Genomic DNA, 20,452 nt, shown 5'->3' with positions numbered 1-20,452 from the left:
GTGATCTTTGTTTACATATTCAGCTCTCAACATGTTTATATTCTTCTTGGACGTTATTTACAACATTAAAATAAACTTTAACTTTTCAAAAAGGTAAAAGATAAGTGTTGGTGAGCATCTTAAGAAAAGGGAACCCTTGCACACTGTTGGTAGGAATGTAAATTCCTACAGCCATTATGGAAAACAGTACAAAGGTCCCTCGAGAAATTAAAAAGAGAATCATCATATGATCTAGCAATTCCATTACTGGGTACGTATCCAAAGGAAATAAAATCAATATGTCAAAGAAATATCTGCATTCCCATGTTTGCTGCAGCACTATTCACAACAGCCAAAATATGGAAGCAACCTAAAGTATCAATGGATGAATGAATAAAGAAAATGTGGCATATACACACCAGGAATACCATTCAGCCATAAAGAAAGAAAGAAAGCCTGCCATTTGCGACAATATCAACGAACCTGGAGGATGTTAAGTCAAGCAAGCCAGGTACAGAAAGACAAATACCACATGTTCTCCACTCAAATGCGAAGTCTAAAAAAGTGGATCCCATAGAAATAGAGAGTAGAACGGTGATTACCAGAGTCTGAAGTGGTTGTGAGTTGGAGGGGAGTGGGAAGATGTGGTCAAGGAATACATATTTACAGTTAGATAGAGGGAATAAGTTTAAGAATCCATTGTACATTATAGTGACTATACTTAATGGTGATGTACTGCATTCTTGAAACAAGATAAGAGTGAATGTTAAATGTTCTCATCACAAAAATGATAACTATGTGAGGTTATCACATAGTTACTGAAGCCATTCCACAATGTATTATATATACGCTTTAAAACATCGTGTTGTAAACAATAAATACATACAGTTGTATATGTCAATTTTAAAAATAAATATAATTGAAAAATAAGAAAAAACTTACCTGGAGATTTAGAAAGGCAATGGAGCCATTAAGGTCAAAGGTGAGTAAATCAATAAGCTAATTTAAAATTAGGTAAAACATACTTGGCTATAGGAGGTGGTGGAGGAACTGGTTTTTCAGGTCGCTTTGGGTACACTGTTCCAGAAGATCTCAATAAATTATTGGCTTTTGTAGGTGGAGTAGGTTTCTTGGGTGGGACTTGTGGAGCTGCTGGTTTAGAAGGTTTCTGTTCCAGTGTTGATTTTCATCTAAGATTAAAATATTTCACAAGTTATTGACAATCAAAATTATTTAGGTTTTTCTATTCCTAAAAGTTTGTATCAGTCTGGAAAAGTGTGACAGAGGCAGACATAAACTTTCATTCTCTATATTTGTATACGTGTGCACTGTTTTATTTAAAGTTATATTTTAATTTAATAAGCCTAAATAGCTTTTAAAAAATGTTAGGAAAACCACTAATAAGCTTCAGATTAGTAGATAATGCCTGCTTTTTATTATGTTCCCAGGAAGTTTTGCTTTTAAGCGTAGTAGTCTATCTCAAATATAAACACATGATTTTACTCTAACAAGAAAATTATCTAGACTTAAATCCAGATTATTTTCTGAAACTGAAATATAGAGAACTGAAAACAAGTAGAAACTCGAGTGCTATATAACGTTCACATTTAAAAAGCATGATGGTGAAGGAAAAAGAAATCAAATGTTAAGAGAAACTACGGTGAGACTGCTTAGCCACAAATGAGAGAATTACAGGCTTATATTTGCAATTCTTACTACTGTACTAAGAATTTTATTGATACCATTTCACTTAATAATGCAACGAAATGGGTATTTCCATTTGAAATAGAAGAAAATAAGCTGGAAAAAAACAATTTTGACAATTTTATACTATGTCAATAAAGACAATTTTATCACCAAAAAGGCAACAAGTACTCTTTTACTACACATGACGCACCTGCTTCCTGATCTTGCAGGTGCTCACAATAGGTATTAAAATTGACACATGTGTATGAGACAGTCATAATACAGCAGTCAGCTAAAACGTGTCATAAGACATATATACAAAAATAAGAAGCTCCTAAGCACCATACTGAATAATTTTCAAAATGTACTTGGTCTCTGAAAAAAACGTCTATCACAAGACCACAAACAATTCTATAAGATTTCATATCAGCCAGAAACTGGTGATTATAAAACCTGAACATCATAGCACACAGATAAACCTCTCCCTAAAAATTACAAGTTTTATTTCACAATGAATACAAAATACTATTTTCTCCTTTTACCACTTATTTAATACTTTGAATCACATGAAAATATAGTTTAGTCTATTAAAATTCTGGTCATCATTTGGTACAAAAATCTATTTCTATATGGCCTCAAGATATAACAATGCAGTATATAATTATACCATCAGAAATTTTAAAAAACGAAACTCTCCAGTTGAACATTATTTGAAATAAAACTATTTGTAGTTGTAAAAACCAGCCAAACACAAATTTCTAGAAATTAGGAAAAATGTTTTATTTATAATACCATGAAAAATGGTCAAAGGATAGAAATTAAAGAGTTCACTGATTGAATATATTTCTTTTAACAGATATACAAATAACAGCTTGAAATTCTGTAGTGTTAGTCTAAAAAAAACAATACATGGAAATCAAAAGGTAACAAAAATACGACTTATCATTCCTGGTTATGTCCATAACTAAATCAACTATAATGTACTGACTTATTATATAACTACTATAAGATGGCAACATATTTATGTACTAGATTTTATTTTTTTAGTTAAGGTGACATTTACATAAAATTAAAAACTCTAAAATGAACAATTCAGTGCCATTTAGTATATTCATGATATTATGCAAACAATACCTTTATCTACTTCTAAAACATTTCCAGCACCCCAAAAGATAACCCTTTCCTCATTAATCAGTTAACCTCTGGCAAACAGCAATCTGCCTTCTATCTTCTATGGATTTATCCATTTTGGATATCTCATACACATAGAAATCATGCAATTATCTTTGTGTCTGGCTTCTTTCACTTAGCCCAATGTTTTAGTAGTTTATCCTCTTCATAACATATAGCAGTATTTCATTCCTTTTTGTGACTGAATAATACTCCATTACACATATACATACACATATATAAAACACAATCTGTTTATCCACTGAAGTATATCTGGATTCTTTCTACCTTCTGCCTACTGTAAATAGTGCTGCTATGAATATTTATGTACAATACATGAGTGTCTGTTTTCAATTTCTTGGATGTTTGGAACTGCTGGGTCATATGGTAATTCCATGTTTAACTTTCTGAAGAATCACCCAACTGCTTTTCATAGCAGCTGAAACATTTTCTACTTGCACCAGTAATGTATAAAAGTCCAGTTTCTCCACATCCTTGCAAACACATTATTTATTTTCCTTTCTTAAAAAAAAATGTAACCATCCCAGTGGGTGTGAAGTGGCTCTTGCTGTGGTCTTGATTTGCATTTCCCTAAAGACTAATGATGTTAAACATCTTGTCAAGTGCTTACTGACATGATTAATGATGTTAAATATCTTGTCAAGTGCTTATACAACAAGTATGCTTATAAACATGCTTGTTATAAACAACAAAACTTATATATCTCCTTTAGATAAATATCTATTTCAGCCTGTGCTGCAGTTTTAAATAGGTTTGTCTTTTTGTTGTTAAGCTGTAACACTCCTTTATATATTCCAGATACTTGCAAATCTGGTAAGATTTCTCCCATTTTGTAGGTTGTCTTTTTACTTTCTTAATGTCCTTTAACACACAGAAGTTTTTAATTTTGATGAAGTACAATTATTTTTTCTTTGGTTAAATATGCTTTTCGTGACATAGTCTAAAAAGAACAAAATACTTTTCTCTAGATTCACAGCACTGTGAGACACCAAATGTGTGGGGATTTATTCCCACAACAACCAAGTATCTGTCACCAGCTGAGTGTCCTATAATTTAATTCAATTCTGACACTATCTATCTGGGTTGAGCATCAGATCCCATAAGTTAAAGGCTCAGACCCACAAGATTGCTCCCACTTCAGATTCCAATCTGAAGTCCAGTCCTCTCGTACTTCTGATCAACTGCCTATAAACTGGGGATTCCCATGATCACTCCTCGGGTTTGATAACTTGTTAGAAGAGCTCACAGAACTCAGGAAGGCATTTTATTTACAGTTTATTATAAAGGATACAGCTCAGAATAGCCAAATGGAACACATGCAAAAGGCAAGGTATGCAGGAAGAGATGCAGAGTTTCCATAACTTCTCCAGGTGTACCACCTTCCCAGCCCCTCAATGTGTTCACCAACCCACGAGCTCTCTGAACTCGGTTGTTTAGGGTTTTTAATGAAAGCTAATCAGTTGGCTGGTTCCCCTGGCAACAAGGCCCCTCCCCACCTTTAGGGGCGTTACAAAAGTCTCCTCATTAATATAAACTCAGACGTGGTTGAAAGATGCTAGTTATAAATAACAAAAGATGTTACTCTCACCTTTATCACTCAGGAAATTTCAAGGGTTTTAGGAGCTATGGTGCCAGGAACCAGGGACAAATATCAAATATGCATTCCTTATTATATCACAACATCACATGTATCTAAAAACCTATTGCCAAATCCAAGGCCATGAAGATTTACTCTTGTTTTCATCTAAGAGTTTTAACTCTTATATTTAAGGTCAATGATCCATTTTCAGTTACTTTTAGGTTACAGTGTGGGGTAGGGCTCCAACTTCATTCTTCTGAGCACATCCAGCTGTGAGTACAAGAATTTTAGTTCAGCTAAAAATTGGCCAAATCCAGGAGAAAATGTAGATTTAAGGAGAAAAAAAAAAAAAGTTCTATGTTAGCTGCCTGAATGACCAAGGAAGAATTACATAAGATACAGATACTATGATAATTTAAGATACAGGCTGGGTACAGTGGCTCATGCCTTTAACCCTGAACACTTCGGGAGGCTGAGATGAGAGCACTGCTTGAAGCCAGGAGTTCATGACAAGCCTGGGAAACAAATCAATACCTCCATCTCTATAAAAGAATAAAAAATTAAAAAATTAGCCAGGTATGGTGGCATGTATCTTTAGTCCCAGCTACTCCAGGGGCCGAGGTGAGAGAACCACCTGAGCCTAGGAGTTTGAGGTTGCAGTGAGCTATGACATCACCGCACTCCAGCCTCGGCAACAGAGTGAGAGCCTGTCTGTAAGAAAGAAAATGAAATACAGAAGAGTTATCTCAAGTATGTGATTTTTTTAACAAAAATGTTTAAAATGTATGCTAACAAAATACAATAAAATAACCAAAATCTGTCATTTTATTTGCTTCATAATATAGCAATACGTTACCAACACTGTATGTAATAAGTTAACCCGTTTATTAATTCAGATGAGGGTTAATATCCTACTGCATTAACTGAAATGAAAAAATAAGTGATAATACAGGCACCAAAGCAAAAGTGATTCCAAGTGAATAAATACTAATTTAAAAAATCAAATATTCTATTCTTTGTGATCACTTGGACATGCCTTAGAGAAAAAACAGTACTACCTATAAAGTAGTGAGTCTATTCTTAATTGAATCTATGTTTCTAACATTTTAGAAAATTTTAGGACAAAACGTATTTATTCATATTTATCTCACTGAAGTTTAAACTGCAGTGTAACATTTTCAGAAACGTTAAGTATAAAGTTTGAGAAACTATTACCACAGGAACATACCAGAGTAACCACCACATAGGCCAAGAACTGAACATGATCCATATCTCTGAAGTTACCCTTATCCTTTCCAATCACTACCCCACTGCTCCTACCTAAAGCTGTCTTCTAACACCATAGATTATTTATGAATATTTTTAACTTTACATCAATGAAATCCTAAGATTCATGTTGCTGTGTGTAGCTCTAGTTCATTTATTTGTTGCTACATGGTATCATGGTATATGAATATACCTCAACTCCTTTACTCATTCTTTTGCTGAAGAACATTTGTGCTGTTTCCAATGGCAACTGTTATAAATTTATAAACTTCGTTATAAATTGCAGTGAATGTGCAGATTGCTTTGGGTAGTATGAAAGTTTTAACAATATTGATTCTTCTAATCCTTAAAGATGCAATATTTTTCGTTTTTGTGTGTGTGTCTTCTTCAACTCCTTGCCTCAATGTTTTCTTTGCATATATCCAGGTTGGATTCCACAGTATTCTTGGTTTTGTGGCTTGATGCTTTTAATCACTTTTAGAAAATTGAAAACCAGTATATCTTCAAATATAGTTTCTGCTCCATTTGTTTCTCCTTCCTATCTGGTCCTCCAATTACATGTACATTAGACCTTCCCACTGTACAGTCATCCCTCTGTATATACAGAGGATTGGTGCTAAGACCCTCACGTATACCAAAAGCACACATATTCAAATCCGATGGTGAGCACCGTGGAACCTGCCTGCACAAAAGTTGGCTCTCCTCATATGCGGGTTTTGTATTCTCATGAATACTGTATTTTTATTCCCCATTAGGCCAAAAAAAAAGTCTTTGTATACGTGGACCCCACATAGTTCAAACTCACGTTGTTCAAGAGTCAACTATATTCTTTATGTCTTTTAAGGTCTTTTCTGTATTTTCTATCTTTTTTTCTCCTTATGTTTCAGTTCAGATATTTTCTTTTAAAAATATACACTCATATACTAACATTTGTGTGTATATACTTATATATACTTACATAAGTAAACAAATTCATTTAAGCTCAGATTGACTCATATTCATATATACTTATAAGGTTCCAGTTCTGCCAAAATTATCAACCCCATCTTTTATTACTTCTAACATATATTAAGCATAGTTACTTTAAAGCTTATATCTAGTATCTCTAATATCTAGATTCCCTAAAGGCCAGGTTCCATTGTCTGTTGTTCCTGGTTTCTAGCCATGTGTCATATCTACAAGTATGCCTAATTATTTCTGAATGAGTACAAGACACAAAAGATTTATAGGAAAACACAGAGATAATTTAAAACTCTAGATGATGTTTTCTTCTCTAGAGAATAAAGGTTTACTTTCATTCTTTCAGTAAGCTAAGGTAGGGATAGTAAAAATCCTAGGTCACTGTTCTCCCATCAAGAATTGAGATGATTAGAAGTTGAACTTCAGTGTTCTTCAGAGCTAGGTCTATTTCTATTTATACTTCCTCCTACAGTAAATCCCTTTAGGGACTGAATCAAAACCTAGTTCACTAAGATACCTCCTCTTTCATGAGCTTTGAACTCTTAATTTTTGTCTCCTTGAACCCAAAAGTCTATTGAAAGTTCTTTTCATAGTCTAAGCTACCACTTTCAAGATTGGCAAATGCCCCAACAGGAAATATGAGCCCCAATGCAAGATTAACTTTACTGGGCCCTCCTCTTCCCCTCTATCTTGATTTTATGATTCTTCATTTTATTTGTAGCTCTCCTACTCCTAGCAAATGACTCTGGCAAATATATATATATGTATATATACACACATATATATATACACACACACACTTCATATAACCATTCTACTTGTTCTCAGCAAGAGATCTCGTCCTCATTTATCACTGCCAGAAGAACATCCTACTTCAACTTTGACTTACATATACTCCCTTGGTTTTTATGATTCTGCTCTGTGATCATTCTCTGCCTATCTCTACGAGCACTACCTGTCAGTCCTTCTTCAAGAGTTCCTGGTCATCAAACAATTTCTTAAATGTATATATTCTAAGAAAGCTCTCTTCCCATTCTTACTCTAAGCAATCTTCTTGGATAATCTTACCCATACCCGTAAATTTCATACCTAACTTCCAGAATAGCATCTTCCAACTAAACGCTTAATACGAACTCTTAGCAAAAGTTCAGCCAATATGTCGTATCAAATCCCACGTCAAAAGCTGGATTCACATGTTTTCCTCCAGAAACTGTCTCTATTCCATACTTCCTATCTCACTGCCCCATGGTCATAATCATTAGTATCTCATGAGTCAACAAGATGTCAACATAGAACCTTAATTGCACTCCTTATGATAGATCCTAACTATATCTCAATGTCTTCAGCAGACAATGCAGTTGAGTCCTTCCAAATCAATCCTACTTTCATATGATTACACTGAGACAATCAGTACATGGTATTCTTCTTACAAGTCTCATTGGTCTAGAGGTAAATGTGCCCAAAAGTGGTCCAAGAAACTGAAAAGGACTTACATTCTATGGTTGGGGAGAGGTTTTCCTCTCTTTCCTGTCAAACGGACAAGAAATCATGTCGCCCTGATTGCCACTCTCAGCATTCTTGTGATCACAAGAGGAGACAATCTGAAGATAAAGTGGACACTGAGGATGGCAGAATGGAAAGATATAATTCAGGTCCATAACAGAATCACTGAGTTGCAGGTCATATGACTCCTACTTCTAGACTTTCAATTATGTGAGATTTTTTTTTCCCTATTGTTTAAGTCAGTTTCAATAAGGACTGATTTTCTGTTCTTTGCTCTTGAAACATTTCAGCTTCCTTTCATCCATACCAACTTCCACTATCTACGCCACCATTATCTAGCTAAATACTACTAGAAGGAAGTTTCAGATAAACAAATGTAAGCATGTCATAATCTGGAATCCTTCAGATTTTAAAGAATGCTTCATATTACATAATAAATACTGTATTAAGTATTCCCTATGTATTACATACCTATTGTGTAAGGCATTAGAGAACCAATGGCAAATAAGGTACAGATATCTATTCACACATCTTTTCCTTCATGGAGTTTAATCAAGTGCAGGGTAAAGAATATCTCAAAACAAACATCTAAACTAATATGTAACAGATAATAGTGGGAAACACCTACTTTTAAATAGTGTTAAGGAAGCAAAATTTTAAGCTGGAATCTAAAAGATGAGAAAAACCTACCCATGAAAGATTCTGAGAGAAGTACAATTCCAGAGAAAGAAGGATGTCCCCTAAAAAATTATGTATTTAGGCAGAAAGTATGAACTGCAAACATGGAACCGCAAACACACAGAAAGCAGTAAATGTAAATAAATCCAACCACTGACTGGGAATCAGAAGTATACAAATAGTGGCTGAAGACATGAGTGTACAATAACAGAATTCAGAAGGAAATGCTCCTAAAGCAGAAGTGAACAGATTCACTGCTTCTGCCAGTAAAAGTATAGAAACAGACTGGCCTTCAGCATCATTTTATGCTCTTTCTGTGGGTATGACTGTGTATGGGTGTAAAGGAAGTGAGGAGGACATATAGATAAAAGTTACCATTTAAGTGATTTTATAAGAAACAGCACCTTTGTTACATTCTCTTCTACACATTTATATGCCTCCCTACCTGCACTCCAAAATAATTATGAGTTCCTCCCTTCGTACCATGAATTCCATACCAATGACATGATGAGTATCATCATGAGATCAGTAAGAAAGATAAATACAAAAAAGGATATCGCAAAAAGCAGGATAACTTGTGCTTCAAAGTGGTGATATTATTACCATTCTGGGACACAGCCTGCCAGGATTTTAGGTACTTCTGGGAAAATGAAAACAACAGAGGGGCAGAAAATTGCTAAGCAGGTTTGAGAAAATCCACGTGGTGGCCTGGGACAGAAAGTAGAAAGTGAGAATTTAATCACCCATCTAAACATTTGGGAAAATATCCCATGAAATAATGGGGAGTCACTTAAGAGTCTGAAATAGAGGGGTGATCAGTTTCATGGTTTCTAAGTATTTCTTCCCCGCCCCCCACCCCACCCTCACTGCAACAGAACAGAGCTTATCAAAGGATACCTCCTATGGAACTTAGGTTTTATCCTAAGATCATAAGATCTTAGGATCATAAGATAAAACCACGAACAAAATACAAATGAAAAATACTTTATTTCCTTGTTGGAAGGCTTACGATGCTTCAGATTGATCCTAGCCATAGTTTAAAAATGCTCCCTGTCTCAACTATGGGAACAAGGGTAGAACTTTGATTTATGTTTATTGTTACTTAGTAAAAAATAATTTAACAATATATAATATTCAACCGGCTCTCTCTCAATGCACGTGTCACGTGTCCAAAGGTCACTGGCAACACTGACATTTTTCTTATTCATGGTACCTGATCTATTAAAGGCATATCAGGTTTATGAGAACATTCTGAAAATACTTAGAATCATTTCCCTTGTTATGCCTTGTCTTGTCTATCCTACATACAAAAAATTCTCGTATTTACCCTTAAACTCCAAAACCAACACTTATATATTAAGTTTTCAAGTCATTCCAGGTGAACAGCTCTTGTGAGATTTTTAAATGGAGGGAAAATGTCTTTTATATTTATTCACATATTTACTACTTCTGGCATTCTTCATTGCTTTGAGTAATACCAACTGCCAATCTACTATTGTTTTCCTTCTATCAAAAATAATTTCTTTTAACATTTTCCGTAATATACTTCTACTGGCAATAAGTTCTCTGAGATTTTGTCTCAAAAGGTTTTAATTTTACCCTACTTCCAAAAGGTATTTTTGTTAGGTAGAAAACTATAGGTTGATAGTTATTTTCTTCCTGGCTTTAAACTTTTTGTCATAAATTTGCATCAAATTAAAATTTTCAGTCATTATTTCTTTCAATTTTTTTCATGTCCCCATTCTCTCACCTTTCCTTAGGTACCTCAATTACAGGTCAGTAAAACCACTTCATTTTGTCATTCAGGTAACCAATATTCTGTTCACTTTTTTTCTATACATTTTTAATGATTCTATTGCTATGTCTTCAAGTTCACTAACATTTTCTTCTGCAGTTTCCAATCTACTGGACATTCCATTCAGTGTTTCTCATTTCAGATACTGTATTCTTCTTTTCTAAAAGTTCAATTTGGGTCTTTCTTATATTTTCCAGTTTTCGCACTATTATGTTCACATTTTCTTCTACCTTTTTAAACACATGGGAAATGTTTATAGTAGCTGTTTTAATGTACTTGCCTTCTATCTCCACCACCTCTGTCATTTCTTGCTCTTTTCTGCTGACTGACTTTTCTTCCCTAGTTGTGGATTGCTATTTTCTTGCTCTTTCTATGCCTGGCAATCTTTAATCAGACAATGGACGTTGTGATTTTTACTCTCTTGAATACAAAATTTTATTATATGCTTTTAAGTTGTACTGAATTTTATTCTGGAATTTGTTGGCCGTATTTCCAAGACAGAGGCAGAGAAGCCTTTAGTCTAAGGTGATACATTCTTTTATGAACTCTATCCAATGTGCTATATATTATGAGATCTGTCTACTCTGGCTCATGGAAAAATGAACTATTTGTGAGTTACAAAGAGTGCTTCACCTACCGCTTTCCAATGTTTATTTCTCCATTATAGAAGTTTCTTTTCATGCATGTGTAGATCAATATTCAGGCAAAGCCTCACAGTAAGCTGTCTACAGATCTGAGCACTCTCTGTGCAGTTCCCACCATTCTGGCACTCTGCCCCACAAATTGTAGCTGCCCAGGCCTTCCTAAATACCTATCTCTGCATCCTCAACTCTGCAGGACATCAAGGTCTGTTTGGCTTCCTCCTTTCTGCTGCCTGTAAACTGCTTCTAGACAATAAGCTGTGGTAATTATAGGTCTCACTTCAGTGTCACAGTGACTTATACTGCCTGATGTCCAATAAGTGAAAGCCACTGTTTCACATAATTTGTCCAATTTTCTAGTTGTCTAATTTCGAGTGTAAATTCAGTCCCTGTCATTCCACCATGGGCAGGACTTTGCATAGATAAATGTAATAAAAATGCATCAACTTCGAATTTTTTTTCTTCTTCTTGAGACTGAGTCTCGCTGGAGTGCAGGCTGGAGTGCAGTGGCATGATCTTTGTTCACTGCAAGCTCCGCATCGTGGGTTCACACCATTCTCCTGCCTCAGCCTCCCAAGTAGCTGGGACTACAGGCGCCCACCACCACGCCCGGCTAGTTTTTTTTTTTTTTTTTTTTGTATTTTAGTAGAGACAGGGTTTCACCGTGTTAGCCAGGATGGTCTCGATCTCCTGACCTCGTGATCCGCCCGCCTCAGCCTCCCAAAGTGCTGGGATTACAAGCGTGAGACACCGTGCCTGGCCTCCATTTTATTTGTAAGAACAACTGACTGATTTTAGGGAAAAGGGGAAGTCACAATCTGAATTTTAACAAAACTGCTGCCTAACTGGTGACATGACTTTTTTTAATAGAAAAAAAAAATAGACAATAAAGCCAGCAATATACCTCTTACATGTGGTTCTACGTATCTTGGTAAGATGAGTTTTTCAGGTAGGACTGATATTACAAACAAGTACTAAAAATTGATCTAAGATTCCTACCAAACTAGTTCACAAAGAATTAATCTGAGACTAATATTTTCATTAGGCATAAACTGTGCAACATATTTTTAAAATTCTTAAGAAAAAAGAATATAAAAAACTTCCATTTTGAAAGTAAAAAGAAAGATAAAGCTAGGAAAGTACATGACATATTCATGGACTAGAGACAGAGTGCTACATTTAGTAAACAAAAAGGGTAGAATATGATATCAAAATATAATCTGGGGTCAGTTACTGGAGGGCCTTGAATTTAAACTTTTGATTTTTATCTGAAAACTGAAAGTCTTTTCAACAAATGGTGTTGGATCAACTAGACATTCACATGCCAAAAAAAAATGAATCTAGACAATGACCTTACAACTTTCACAAAAATTAATTCAAAATGAATCACAAACCTAAATGTAAAACACAAAACTATAAAATTCCTAGAAATTACACAGGAGAAAATCCAGATGGCCTTGAGTATGGCAATGACTTTTCAGATACAACACCAAAGTCATGATCCATAAAAGAAATCACTGATAAGCTTCAAATTGAAAACTTCTGCTCTGTGAAGAAAACACGCCACAGACTGGGAGAAAATATTTGCAGAAGAAATCTAATAAAGGACTGCTATCCAAAATATACAAATAAAAAAACGGAAGGAAAAAAAACCTGAATAAAAAATGAACAAAAGACCAGAACACTTTACCAAAGATACACAAATGACAATTAAGCATATGAGAAGATATTCAACATCATATAGCATTATGGAACCGCAATTGAAAACAAAAGTAAAATACCACTACACACCTACTAGAAAGGCCAAAATCCAAAACACTGAAAATACCAAATGCTGGCTAGAATGTAGAAGAGAAATTCTCACTGATTACTGGGGGGAGTACAAAATGGTTCAGCCATATTGGAAGAAGTTTGGCAGTTGCGCCTACAAAACTCAGTATACTCTTGTCATATTATCAGGTAATCCCTCTCCTTGGTATTTACCCAAATGAACTGAAAATATGTCCACACAAAGACCTACACACATTTATAGCAGCTCCCCTTATAATTGCCAAAACTTAGAAGCAATCAAGATGTCCCTCAGTAAGTGAGTGGATTAATAAACTGTGGAATATAAAGACAATGAAATACTATTTAATGCTAACAACAAATGCCTTCCAAGCCATGAAAACATATGGAGAAATTTTAAAGGCATATAATTAAGTGAAAGACACCAATTTGAAAAGGTTACATGCTGTATGATTCCAACTATATGACACTCTGGAAAAGGCAAAACTATGGAGTCATTAAAAAAATTAATGGTTGCCAAGGGTCAAAGGGAAAGACAGATGAATAGGTAGAGTAAAGAAGGTTTTTAGGGTAGTAATGCTAATTCTGTATGATACTACAATGGTGGATACCAGACATTATTCGTTAGTCAAAACCCATAATAGGTACAGCACTAGGAGTGAACACTAAAGGAAACTATGGACTTTGAGTGATAAAGAAGTGTCAATGTAGGGAGGCTCAGTGACTAACAAATACACCACTCTGGTACAGAATGTTAACAGTGGGAAAAATTGTGCCTGTGTGAAGAAAGGGACTATACAGGAACTCTGTACTTTTGGCTCAATTTTGCTGTGAATCTAAAACTGCTCTAAAAAAAAATAGTCTCTCTAAAAAAATGATCCTGGGCCGGGCGCGGAGGCTTACAACTGTAATCCCAGCACTTTAGGAGGCCAAGGCGGGCGGATCACGGGGTCAGGAAATCGAGACCAACCTGGCTAACATGGTGAAACCCCCGTCTCTACTAAAAAATACAAAAAATTAGCCGGGCGTGGTGGTGGGTGCCTGTAGTCCCAGCCACTAGGGAGGCTGAGGCAGGAGAATGGCATGAACCCAGAAGGCAGAGCTTGCAGTGAGCCGAGATCGCGCCACTGCACTCCAGCCTGGACCAGAGAGTGAGACTCCATTTCAAAAAAAAAGAAAACATTCTGGCAACAACATGAAGTATGAAAGCCAGAAAAAGAGCTGAAGTGAGAGAAATCAAATAAGAGGATACAGTACTTTAGGCAAGAAACAAGGATGGATTAGACTACAACACTGGGAGAAGAAACAAAAGCATTCTAAAATAGTATTCAGGTTTCCGGATGTACATAAACTAATCTACTAGTGACAATCATTGCATATCTTTATGTACAATGAGAAGGACTTATTTTCTCCAATTTCACAACAAACCAATAAGGTTTTTAGTAAAATACATATGGCACCCTGGAATAACTTTCCAGGTATACATTATGACAAACACACGCAGTGAGATTAAATAATATGTAATTAATTATTTCCATGCTTAAGTAGGAACTGGGTCTTCAACCTTCTAAGGAATTTTTTTAAAACTGAAACACTATAAAATAATAAAAGCATAGTTATTTAATGCTTAGTTTTCTTACACAGTCTGTTAAATAACTATGAATAAAGACAACATCCTACTAAAGTAATAGTTTAATTTTTTAATGGATGTAAATTGTTATCTGTTTGAGAAAGCATAATTTTGTATCAATCTTAAATGAACTACTCCCTCCCAGAAAACTCCAAGCATTGTAAAATAAATACTGAATACCTGTTAAAAATCAGTGTAAATGACTCAGTGTGGAGAAACAGATCTCTTTAAAACGACAATAAAAGAAATATTTGTCTTTTTGAAAGTTGAAATTAGCCTCACCCTTTTCTTCAGGCTTTAAAGAAAAATACTTCTTCTCTGCAGCTATCATTTCAGGCTTTGGAGCTATGGGAGAAAACATTAATACTTTTGTAAGAAGATAGTTTTAAAGCACAGAGACAATTACACTTCTAAAAGTAAAGATGCATTGAAAATAACATCAGAAAAAACCATGCTTTAACAGAAAGAACAATGTACCAGAATCACCAGGCTCAATTTCTAATCCTGGACCTGCCACTATTACCCTACTCTGTGGTCTCAGTTCCTTCTTTGTCAAATTGAGGTGTTAGAGATCATATCCTCCACCATACTGCGGTCCAGAAGAGCTGTAGTGATGAAAACATTCTCTTTTTTCAGTAGCCAACATGTGACTAATAAGCACTTGAAATGGCACTCTTATGACTGAGAAACTGAATTTTTAAATTTTATTTTAATTAATTTCAAAAGCCACACATGGTTAGTGGCTACCATATTGCACAGTAAAGCTATATAATAAACTTTCAACACCAACTTCTAAAAAAATTACTTTTAACTTATGCTTTCTTTGCTCTAGGATTATGTCAGCAAACATAAAGTTAAAACCAAGGGGGAGAAAAAGACTTGGATTATTCTAAAAAACAGCAAATCTTATAGGAAATAGAAATTTTTATTACACTTGTAAAGAGCAGTTATTTGAAAATAGTAGTTATGGAAGCAAAGAGCTAGATTACAAAACTTTAACTCTTGAAGACACTTCTCGGTATACCATAATTTATTCATCTGTTTAAAATCATCTACTTCGTTTAACCTTCAGCATATTGTCTGAAAGAGTACGTAAATTATTATTTGAGACATTAACAAATGGATTTCATTTGAAAAGGTAAAATAACGAATTGGCCAGGTCAATATATTAAGTTTTCTAAGACAGTTTAAATTTGATTAATTTTATTAACTCAAAATTACATATAAAGTATCTACATTTTCAAGATCCTTATTTTATACCATTTGTACTTTTAAAAAATGACAGACACTGATGCATGTGAACACTCAATTTTCATATATTTCTAAAATGTTTACAGACAACATCATACTTGATAAAATTAATAATTTGCATTAGATCCAATTTTACCATTTTAGAATTTTAAAAAATTGAAAACAGCAAACTAAATAATGTGTTTCTTACATACCTGGAGCCTTAGCAGGAGGTGGTGGTTTCTTTGGTTTCTGTTAAAATAATAATGGTGGAAACGGTTGACCAGTTTCATATCGAATATAGTTAAACTCTAATCAGTAATAATCTAAATCATACAAATGTTTCTCCTCTTCATTCCATCCTTGCCAAAAATTATAAAATGCTAAGATTGTAAAAACTACCCAAAAAACCAATGACAACAAATTATTTCATTAGAATAAATAGCCTCATTGATCAAAATTCAGTCAAATATTTCAATCCATATTTCAGTGGATTGAATAAACCTTAAAAATCTTAATGAGCAAAAATGTTCTGCTGCTCTGCCTTCCTCTAGGTTAAGATTCCTAAGTACCATTTTATCCCTCTTTTGCAGCTGGGGTTGTGGGGAGAGGAGGACTGGCAGAACAAGGGAGAGACCTTGTTTTTTGTTTCATTTTGTTCTGTTTTCTAAAAAGCAGAGTAGCAACAAATAGACTAAGTTTTCATTCTTAACCCTTTGGAACTCTCAAAGGAACAGTTAAAGGTAAAGATGTGTTTTCTCAATTTATAAACATTCATTCATTTTAAGACTTAATACCTTAAAATACTGAGATACATTTCTAAGTATGTGGACTTGGTTTTCACAAATTAAGAATAATTGATAAGCCATATTGTACAAACATAATAAAAGCAGAAAAAATGTATTCTTTAGTAAAAGTATAAAATAAAGCATATGAAGGCTAAATCAATACTGAATGCAATCTAACAAAAGAAAGGCCTCAGATAGCCTAAGCTTCCATAGAGTTAGAGAGTTCAGCATTGTCTTAAACCTAACATGGTAGCCCATCCTGCTGTGTGCTTGTGCTAATGCTCTTTCCCTCTATTTTAAAAACTCCATTATATTCCTCATCCATGGGGAAAGGGGACCAAGTTGTAGGAAGACAAAGACCACTGATGAATGACTCAGCCTCACTTTTTCTCTGAGAAGTGATACTAAAAATAACAAATTCTGTTGAGGCAAAGAGTGCTTCTTGCCCTCCCAAAAAAATGCACCAACAGCATATTAGCAATTCCACAAGACCTTAAAATAAACTAAAGCTTTTCAACAACATTAAATAAAATACAATTTCTTCCAGGAAAGTACTAATTTATGTTACTAGGATAGACTGTCCTTCTTAAATTGTAAAATAAAGAAGTCCAAGGTTATTTTTCAGTACAGTCGAGAAAGAAACAAAGGAAGAATAAAGTATGGAACTGAAACATCATTTTGTTTTATTATAACTCAAATAACTCCTACCTGAATAGCTACATCTGAAACGCCTTCATAAAAATTATTCAATAATAATGCAAAAAACTTGTTTACAAAAGATTAGTGGCAAAATGTTCTTTCAAGTATTATCATCATTGAAAAACAAAAGCTTACTGGAAAGTCTTTATCGAGTTCATTTATCTGGACAGCAAAATTGTCTGGAAATACTCCTTCTTTACCATTAAGTTCACCTTTCCACCAGCCAGCTTCTCCAGTCTCCTAAAAAGCAAAATAGAATAATTAAGACAATAAAAGTTATCTTTTTTTTTTTTTTTAGATAAAGTGTTGCTCTGTTGGCCAGGCTGGAGTGCAGTGATGCAATCATGACTCACTGCAGCCTCAACCTCCTGGGCTCAAGTGATCCTCCAAGTCAGCCTCCCAAGTGGCTAGGACCACAGGTATGCAACCATAAACTTCTGGGCTCAAATGATCCTCTTGATTTGGTCTCCCAAAGTGCTGGAATTACAGGCATGAGCCACTGTGCCCAGCTGCAACTAAACAGATGACACTGTCCTTCTAAAAGGAAATATTTCCCATGTATTACTTTTAGCAGTAATTACAAAATTGGGTTTAATTTAAAAAAAGAAAAAATCTATTTTAAAATTCCATCTATAACATTAAAAGGTTCTCAGAGAAAAGAGGAGAAAGATAAAATAAGGCCGGGCATGGTGGCTCACACCTGTAATTGCAGCATTTTGGGAGGCTGAGGTGGGTGGAACACCTGAGGTCAGGAGTTTGAGACCAGCCAGACGAACAAGGTGAAACCCCATCTCTACTAAAAATACAAACATTAGCCGGGCATCGTGACAGGCACCTGTAGTCCCAGCTACTCGGGAGGCTGAGACAGGAGAATTGCTTGAACTCGGGAGGAGGAAATTGCGGTGAGCCGAGATCACACCACTGCACTCCAGTCTGGGTGACAAAGCGAGACTCCGTGTAAAAAAAAAAAAGATACAATGAAAGGAAGTGGAAAAGAGACGAAGGTGGAGAGGGAGAATATGAATTTCCAAACTGTATCTTTCTTAACATTCTTAACACTTTATATACTAAATATTAATCACATTATTCAGCTGCTTTAAAAATTAACGAGATTTGACCAGGCATAGTGGATCATGCTTTGTAATCCTAGCAACTTCAGAGGCTGATGTGGGAAGATCGCTTGATGCCAGGAGTTTGCAAGACCAGCCTGGGCAACATAGCAAGACCCTGTTTCTACAAAAAAAATTTGAAAAAAAAAAAAGTTAATCAGGCACAATGGGATGCAACTGTAGTCCCAGTTACTTGAGAGGCTGAGGCAGGAGGATCACTTGTGCCCACGAGCTCAAGGCTGCAGTGAGCTATGATCACACCACTGCACGCCAGCCTGGGCGACAAAGCAAGACCTTGTCTTTAAATTTTTTTCTTTTTAAATTAACAAGACTTTCTAAGTTTCTTCTAAATATTCACCACCCTTGCATGAAAAATTAGGTGTAATCAGTGCAAATTACATTAATATGAAAATTTACGTAAATTTACAAAATTCTTGCTAAATGATTTTATCTGCAGTTGATGATAGATATGTCAATTTGCTTCACTATAATAACCTTTTTACTACTATGTATCCTATAACATCATTATCCTTTAAGTATACACAATAAAACTTATTTTAAAAAACAATTATATACACTATGCCATCTTATAACAAAGTCAATGTAAAACAATGGGGCCAGGTGTGATAGCTCACACCTGTAATCTCAGCACTCTGGGAGGCCAAAGCAAAAGGAATACTTGAGCTCAAGAGTTCGAGACCAGCCTGGACAACATAGCAAGACTCCATCTCTACTTTAAAAAGGTGTGTGCGGGCAGGGGAATTTCAAAAATTATTCTACAAGGTTATAGCAAAAACCAAATATTTGTAATTTTCTCATAATATAGTTAATATAGGATTCTGCCCACACAAAAGTACTACTGGGTTTTCTCTTTATTTTGCATTAGGATTTATTCCAAGTTATAAAATCACTTCCATTTTTAAAATGGTGACATCATTTTCCAGAGTATAAAGAGTTTCAGAACCATTTTCATACTGACGGACATTTAGCTTGTTTCCCTATTTTTCTTCTTCTGTTTATATTACAAACAACACTCCAAACGGTAGATAGGAGAAAAAATAGAATGAAGTGGAAGAGAAGAAAGAATAAAACTCTGGGAAGTTGAGGTTAATTTAAAAAAAAAAAAAAAAGGAATTACTTAAAAAAAAAAAGCAAATATGATGGTTAACAATAATTTCCAATATATAAATTATAACAAATATAGTCAATAAAAGTTAGCTCAAAAAGAGAACGTTCTGAGCACTTATAACATGCCAAGTTTTCAGGACTTAGAAACAAGACAAAGTCCCAGCTCTTCTAGATTCCAGGGTGAATATAAGAACATTCTAGGGTGAATGTATAACTTCTGAAAAATATTTCTATAAACAATTCACTGAAAAACAGAAATACCTTACCTTACTTATCAAATGGATTATCTCCCCTTCTTTAAAAGTAAGTTCATCTTCATTAGTACCTTCATAGGCAAATAATGTTCTACAATATTCTTTAGCTGAAATAAAGAATGCAAATAATGTGGCTCACACAAATGGATTCATTCAACAAATACTTATTTATTAAGCCTGTATCTTGTGTAAAGTATACTAAAAGTGATTAAAGATGAACTTAATAATCTATCTTTAAATTTTATAATACTTATAGTCAATACCATATGGTTTTTTTTTTTTTTTTTTTTTTTTTTTTTTGAGATGAAGTCTCACTCTGTCACGGGGGCTGGAGTGCAGTGGCCAGATCTCAGCTCGCTGCAAGCTCCGCCTCCCCGGTTCACGCCATTCTCCTGCCTCAGCCTCCCAAGTAGCTGGGACTACAGGCGCCCACCACCTCGCCCGGCTAGTTTTTTGCATTTTTTAGTAGAGACGGGGTTTCACCGTGTTAGCCAGGATGGTCTCGATCTCCTGACCTCGTGATCCGCCCGTCTCGGCCTCCCAAAGTG

At 34.9% G+C, this 20,452-nt stretch overlaps 1 protein-coding gene across 1 annotated transcript in view; it reads right to left on the bottom strand.

The window, feature by feature from the left end:
* The window catches only part of CD2AP (CD2 associated protein), a 160,302-nt gene that overhangs the window by 31,241 nt on the left and 108,609 nt on the right, over nucleotides 1-20,452 (bottom strand). The window contains 5 exon segments of the mRNA XM_017847680.1: nucleotides 1,005-1,166; nucleotides 14,975-15,041; nucleotides 16,142-16,178; nucleotides 17,549-17,653; nucleotides 19,917-20,011. Coding sequence (XP_017703169.1) covers nucleotides 1,005-1,166; nucleotides 14,975-15,041; nucleotides 16,142-16,178; nucleotides 17,549-17,653; nucleotides 19,917-20,011 — 466 coding nt within the window.

This window comes from Rhinopithecus bieti, unplaced genomic scaffold (genome assembly GCF_001698545.2).
Source record: "Rhinopithecus bieti isolate Rb0 unplaced genomic scaffold, ASM169854v2 scaffold_28517, whole genome shotgun sequence".
In the NCBI taxonomy this organism is placed as follows: Eukaryota; Metazoa; Chordata; class Mammalia; order Primates; family Cercopithecidae; genus Rhinopithecus; species Rhinopithecus bieti.
This window is presented reverse-complemented; position numbering and strand designations above follow the sequence as displayed.